This window comes from Camellia sinensis, unplaced genomic scaffold (genome assembly GCF_055761805.1).
Source record: "Camellia sinensis isolate YWXY unplaced genomic scaffold, ASM5576180v1 Unanchor1, whole genome shotgun sequence".
Lineage (NCBI taxonomy): Eukaryota > Viridiplantae > Streptophyta > Magnoliopsida > Ericales > Theaceae > Camellia > Camellia sinensis.
In genome coordinates this window covers 11314883-11321714 of record NW_028128987.1, presented here as the reverse complement: position 1 = coordinate 11321714, position 6832 = coordinate 11314883, and the positions used below count along the sequence as shown (strand labels likewise).

General features: G+C 40.1%; 1 protein-coding gene across 1 annotated transcript; it reads left to right on the top strand.

Annotated features, from left to right (window-relative positions):
- Window positions 1–2145: 2145 nt before the first annotated feature.
- Window positions 2146–3906, top strand: LOC145814236 (uncharacterized). Its single transcript, XM_082910808.1, has 2 exons — window positions 2146–2850; window positions 2929–3906. The coding sequence occupies exons 1-2, from the start codon at window positions 2794–2796 to the stop codon at window positions 3619–3621; spliced, it is 750 nt and encodes a 249-aa protein (XP_082766934.1). The 5' UTR covers window positions 2146–2793; the 3' UTR covers window positions 3622–3906.
- The last annotated feature ends 2926 nt before the right edge of the window (window positions 3907–6832 follow it).

Below are 6832 nucleotides of genomic sequence, written 5' to 3'. Positions count from 1 at the left end.
TTTGAAGTTGGTGACCATGTTTCTAAAAATCTCACCAAGGCGGGGTTTGGTGAGATTTAGTAAGAGTGGTAAATTATCTCCAAGCTTTATTGGGCCTTTTGAGATCTTAGAGCGAATTGGGAAAATGGCATACCGGTTAGCTTTACCGCCACAACTTTCGGGAGTTCACAACGTATTTCATATATCTATGCTTAGGAAGTATGAACCCGACTCTTCTCATGTTCTTGATTGGGTTGACTTGGAGGTAGATGAAGATGCCTTTTACGAAGAACGACCGGTTCAAATATTAGATACCTCGAGCAAGTGCTACGGGGCAAAACTATACCATTAGTAAAGGTGTTGTGGAGACACCATGGGATTGAAGAAGCGACGCGGGAACGGGAGACGGAAGTCCGCTCCAAATATCCGGATTTGTTTGAAAATGCTTAAGTTGTTTATCTTTGTAATATTCCCTAGTGTTGAGGGAAACGTATTTAAAGTTGTTAACCACATGTTGATATGTACATTGTTGTTTTAAGCATAAGGTTGTTGAGAGTTGCCATTACTTTTTAGGAAATTTCATGTTTATGCGTATTTGAGAGGTTGTTGTTAATGAGATAACCATGGTGGAAATGGTGGAATTTGGTTGAGAGTTAATATTGTGATTTGAAAATGAAATAGCATGGCTTTGATCGCTAGAAACCCCTTTGTTTGGGTAGTTTGATTTGAAATTTCGGAGACGAAATTCTTTAAGGGGGAAAGGTTATAGCGATCCCGATTTTGATCATTCTTTCATGTTTTGCCACTTCGACTGGGCAGGTCGGCGATCAAGCTGCTTGGTCAGCTCGCGGGGGTCCAGGGTGCAACGCCCCTTGGCGGGTTCGAGGGCAGTGCCCTGGCGGGGTCGAGGGGCAGCACCCTCGAAGCAAAAATACAAAATGCATTCGAAGTTGCTTGTCCGCTCGAGCGGCCGTTTATGCGCTCGAGTGGAGAATGTTTGGTTTCAGAAGTTTGACCTGTCTGCAAAAGTACTGTGAAGGTGTATTCGATGCTCGAGCGGGGCTTTCCACGCTCGAGCAGACCATGTTATATCAGTTCGTGAATCTGATATTTCAAATCACTTTTGTATATCTCTCTCTGTCTAAAAACATTTCCTCTCCATTCTCTCTACTTTTCCCTACGCCAAATTAGATCAAAACCTTGATTTCTCAAGATCCATTAGAGTTGTGCCATAGGTTCTTCATCAAAGTTGGTTAATTTCTCGAGGGCTTCGTTGTGTACGGTGAAGATCGAGTTTTGACACCATTAATTTTGGGGGTTTCATCTCATTTCTTCTTCAAAACTTGAGGTAGGGATTTTCTTAGAGTTATATATATGTTTTTGCAAGATCTATATGATTTTCGAAATCATCTTTCGATAGCTTTGAAAATTGATTGTTGATTCAAGAAGTTGAGCGATTTTGAAAGTGTGTTTGTCTCTTGTTCTTTTAAAATGATCTTATGGGTTTTGATCTTCGTTGATTGAAAAAGAAAGAAAGAAGAAGATGATTTTAAAAAGTTTTCTTTCAAAAGATTTGAGTTGTATAGTTTTAGATAAAAAACCTAGAATTTGGGATTTTTTTTTGAGAGACTGAAAATCTATGAATGATATTATTATATTTATTTTGTGTGTCAAAATAAATAGATGTTTGGAAAATTTCTTATTTATATTTATATAAATGATGAATTTCAAGAAATATGAAAATTATTGTTCATTTTGAAAATTATTGTTCAAAACATTGAAATAGTCTTGAAATGACTACTTGTTGAGGATACTTGAGAAGAGAGAATTGTGTTATTCCTTGGATGAGGAATTGGAATAAAAGTATTTATATTCATCTTGTGTTATTGGCATTTCAATTCATTTGACTACATTAAACTTTGAAAGTTGATTTGAAAACTTGCATTGAGAAAAGAATGTTGAGAAACAAGTTTTCATGGAATGGTTTTGGGATAAATATGTTGATAAGTCTTGATAGGTGGTATAAATGATATTGAATAAGTTGGCCTGAGAGTCCGGGGTGAAAGATTGAAAATCCGCGCGGATAGGTGTTGAGCCTTCCGGTTAATACCGGTAAAAATGACAAATTAGTAGTACTTATATAGTCTACTTGCAGACATCGACCTAGGGATTACCAGAGTCGTATTTACGGCTCTTGAAATGAATTGTTAAGTTTTGAAGAATTGAAATTGCATGACATTATTGAGCATGAGGGTTTTCAAAGATGAAGATGTGATTTTCTTTTAAAATAGCATAATATGGCATGTGCATTCATCTCTTGAGACTTGTATAAAATGTATATACTTTGTTAAGGATTTCCTATTGAGTTTTATTCTCACCCTACGGGATTTTTATGCAGGAAAAGATATGGTGATGCAGCCTAACTAAAGGCGTAGAAATATGTGTTGAGAGTATGAGACTCTCATTTTGCTAGGATTCTATATGTAAGCCAAAGGCTATATGTGTGTGGGTTTGAATAACCGTTTTGTGTAACCAGGCTCAAGCCTTGGAAACTTGTAAACCCTTAGAGGTATTTATTTGTTTATTTACTTGTTGTTGGATTAATGTATTGTTACATGAAGAACTATTGTATCATGTAATGTAAGTTTGGAGATTTAAATTCGGTTTTCCTTGAAAGATTCATAATTGTTGTATTATCATTTGGGCTAGAAATTTGAGGCGTTACATCTGTTAGCTGGCGATAACGTGCTAGATAGTGTTGAAGTCAGTACCGCCATCTCTACTGCCGTTCTATTGCCAGCCAACATCAACCGAATGGCTGAGCTAACTGAGTATGAAAACTATGCTCTGATGATGCAACACTGCGTCTTGGTAAGTCTTTTACCTTATCGTTCTGAAGTCTTCTAACACTTAGCCAAACTTTTACTAATCTATTTCCTTTTCTTGCAGGCCATTCAACAAGGTCATTCATTCGCAGTCAAGGCCGAGGACTGTAAGAAAGAACTAACCCAAAAGACCAAGGAGGCAACCAAACTTCTCTCTGCGCTCAACAAAGCCGAGGCTCGCATCCGAGGTCTGCTTGATCAGGCCAAGGCTACTGAGTTATCCTTGAAAGCAGCCGAGGACCGTGCCGAAGCTGCGAAAAATGTCGTCGAGGCCGCTCAGGCCGAGGTAAAAGAGGCCAAAGAGAAAGAGGCCCAGGCCCAAACTGAGCTCCAAACGACACTGTCTACAAAGGTAGCTGAAATCAGGGAGGCGGACGCGAAGGCCTACGCCGAGAGGGCAGTCGACGTCCGCCAGGAGTACAAAAAGCAAGTCAAACAAGCATGCAACATGGCTTACACCCTTGGTTGGATGGCTGCTCTGAAAGAGTTGGCTGTCCCCGAGGACTCACTCCTCCGAGATGAGAGCCGACTTGTAGTACCATTCCGCCCTGCTCCAAGCCAATCTGAGGGTGAGGCTAGGGGAGAAGAAGGAGAAGAAGAAGGAGAAGAAGTCGAGGTTGGAGCTGGCGGAGAGGGTTCTACTGGGGCCAAGTTCCCAACTCTAAATGAGCAAATCCTGGACTTGACTCAGGATGATGAGGACGAGGTCTCCAAGAGTACCTCTCCCAAAAGAGTCGTGTCAGAGGCCGAGGTATAGATAGTCGAGAAGAGCCTCGACAAAACTCTTCAGAAGATTAATGTCGAGATTGAAGCTGAGAGGACTGCGAGAAACTTTCCCAGCTGTGTGCCGAGGTCGATACTCAACGACCCGTCAACGCAGAATAGCCTGTCTAGAACCTTTTCTTTGTTTTGATATCTTGTACTTTTTCCTTTGTAGTCTCTGCAACTTTGTTAGACAATGTTTTAATTCCAGTCTAGCGATGTGCCTTTTGTACTTTGAACAAGTTGTCTTTTGAATACAAGCCTCCTCCTCTCTTCTAAGTGTTTGAATGTTTGTAGGCTTTACTGCTTTCTTTCATACTTAGAATATTTTTTGCATGCCTTCAAGGTACACCTTAACTATGCAATCTCCTCGGGGTAAAGCACCTTGGATATATCTTCTAATTGCCTATCTTGGCCTTGGTTTGACACTTAAAAATATTGTGAAATATTTTTACAAGTGTTTGTTTCTTTAAACTTGCTACTTCATTCTCACTTACTATTTTCTATCATGACTTCTGTCTTCTATCCTTCCTAAGTTTGGCAACTTGGTCATCTCGGCAAGTACGTACGTCAGGTACTTCTTTCAATATTACCTCGGCTTAATTGTAACTTGTAAATTTTTCAAAAATTTCAATAAGTATTAAGCCAATTCTTAACCTGTAAATGTTTCCAAAAAATTTCAACAAGCCTAAAGCACTTCAAATTTTTAAGCTCATCTATCATTCTCTAGCTCTCTGCCCCCTAATGTGAACCTAAATTTCACTTATGTTCACATTAAACACGTATAATCTTTTGCCGAAGTCAGATTCAAACAAAGATTAGCCGACGTTCTCAACCTTGGTTTCTCTGTTAATTAATTTTGCCAACATAGCAAGCCTAATTTCAATTCAACTTAATTCAACTCTGCCATATAATGAGTCTAAGTCATGCTTCAATCAGAAACATCGCTCAACTTAGTTTAACTCTATTATATGTAAGTATAATTCAACTTTGCCATATAATAAGTCTAAGTTATTCGTCATGTTTTAATCAGAAACATCGCTCAACTTAGTTCAAATCTATTATATGCAAGTATAATTCAACTCTGCCATATAATAAGTTTAAGTTATTCGTCATGTTTCAATCAGAAACATCGCTCAACTTAGTTCAATTATATTATATGCAAGTATAATTCAACTCTGCCATATAATAAGTCTAAATTATTTGTCATGTTTCAATCAGAAACATCGCCAAAGGACTAGTTAGTCCTATTACACAAATTTCAAAAATCAAGCTAAAATTTTTATTATTACTTCGGCTAATGACATAAAAAAAAAACAAAAATCTAATGATAGAAAAACTTCAAGTTGTAAGTGTTCCAGGGTCTTGGAAACTCTTTGTCCTTACAATCTTCAAGCTGATATGCACCATTGCTGGCGACCGAGATAAATCTATAAGGCCCCTCCCAATTTGGGCCCAGCTTTCCCTTCCTAGGATCTTTTTTGTTGCCGACCATTTTCCTTAGCACCAGGTCCCCAACTTTGAACTCTTTTAGGTTGACCTTTTTATTATAAGCCCTAGCAAGTTGTTGCTAGTACGCTCCTAGTTGAATTGCTGCTCTCTTCCTTTTCTCCTCAAGTAAGTCTAGATCTCGGGCAAGGAATGCCTCGTTAGTTCCATTCTCTACTCCTTGGGTTCTGATCTCTGGGATGCCAACTTCCAGTGGGATAACTGCTTCTGTGCCATAAGCCATGGCAAATGAGGATTTCCCAATTGATCTTCTCGGCGTAGTCCGATATGTCCAAAGTACATTGGGCAACTTTTTCACCCATTTTCCCTTTGCTGCTTCCAGCCTCTTCTTGATCCCATCCAAGATAATCTTGTTAGATGCTTCTGCCTAACCATTACTCTAAGGGAAACTTGGAGTGGAGTAATAGTTCTTGATTTTGTACTTTGCACAGAAGTTTTTGTTTAGCTTACTATCAAATTGTGTACCATTGTGTGCTATTATTGCCCTTGGGATCCAAAATCTGGTGATGATGTTATTCCATATAAGTTCTTCACATTAGTGTCCCGAATCTTCGCAAGGGGTTCAGCTTCTACCCACTTTGTGAAATAGTCAGTTGCTACCAGCGGAAACTTCCTTTGTCAAGTTGCTTGGAGTAGTTGTCCAACAAGATCTATGCCCCACTGGGCAAATGGCCAAGGGCTGAACACTGGGTTCAAATCTGCTGCTGATTGATGTATTAAAGGCGCGAACCTTTGACACTGCTTACACTTTCTGACATAGGCTTCAGCATCTTTCTGCATATAGGGCCACCAGTACCCTTAAGTAATGGCCCTATGAGCAAGTGACCTCCCCCCAGCATGGCTTGCACACATCCCTTCATGTATTTCATACAAAATGCACACATCTCAAAAGTGGACCAGTAAAAGACCTTCTGTAGAGATGTCCTTCTGTTGTCAAGCTAAACCTAACCGACTTTAATCTGGTCTTATGTGTTTCTTTGCGATCATCTGGCAGCTTTCTATCTCTAAGGAACATTAGTATTGCATCCATCCAACTTGGGCCCATCTCCACACACATTGCTTCATACTCAGTGATTAGTAGTTCCACACTTGGACTTGCAAATAATCAACCATTATTGTCCTTGCCTCTCCTGATTTCATTGTACTAGCCAGGTTAGCCAAGGCATCAGCATGTCTGTTGTCATCTCGGCTAACCTGCTGTAGTCGGCAGTCTTGAAACAAGGCTAGCAGTCTAACAACATCTTTGACATAAGCTATCATTCTTTCATCTCGGGCTGCATACTCGCCTGTTGCCTGGTTCACAATAAGCCGGGAGTCATAGAAGACCACCACCTCGTCGGCTTCCATTACTACTGCCAGCTTCAGTCCTGTGATCAATGCTTCATATTATGCTTCATTGTTTGAGGCCTTAAACCCTAAACGAATAAACTGTTCTAACATCTGCCCATCTAGCGATACTAGCACTTCTCTTGCCCCCGCTCCTTGACGGTTTGAACTTCCATCAACAAAAAGGCAGAAGGAGTCGCCAATGTAAATATCGCAGGGCTTGAGTTTCTTCTCTTTCTTCTGCTCTGTTGTGGGGTTTTTTATTCCCAGTTGGGTCTCTTCTTGTTCCTTTAGACATCCTAAGCTGCGGCTCATCGGAGCCTGACGCGGGATGGCACCTGGTGTGAACTCGGCCATGAAGTCAACCAGAA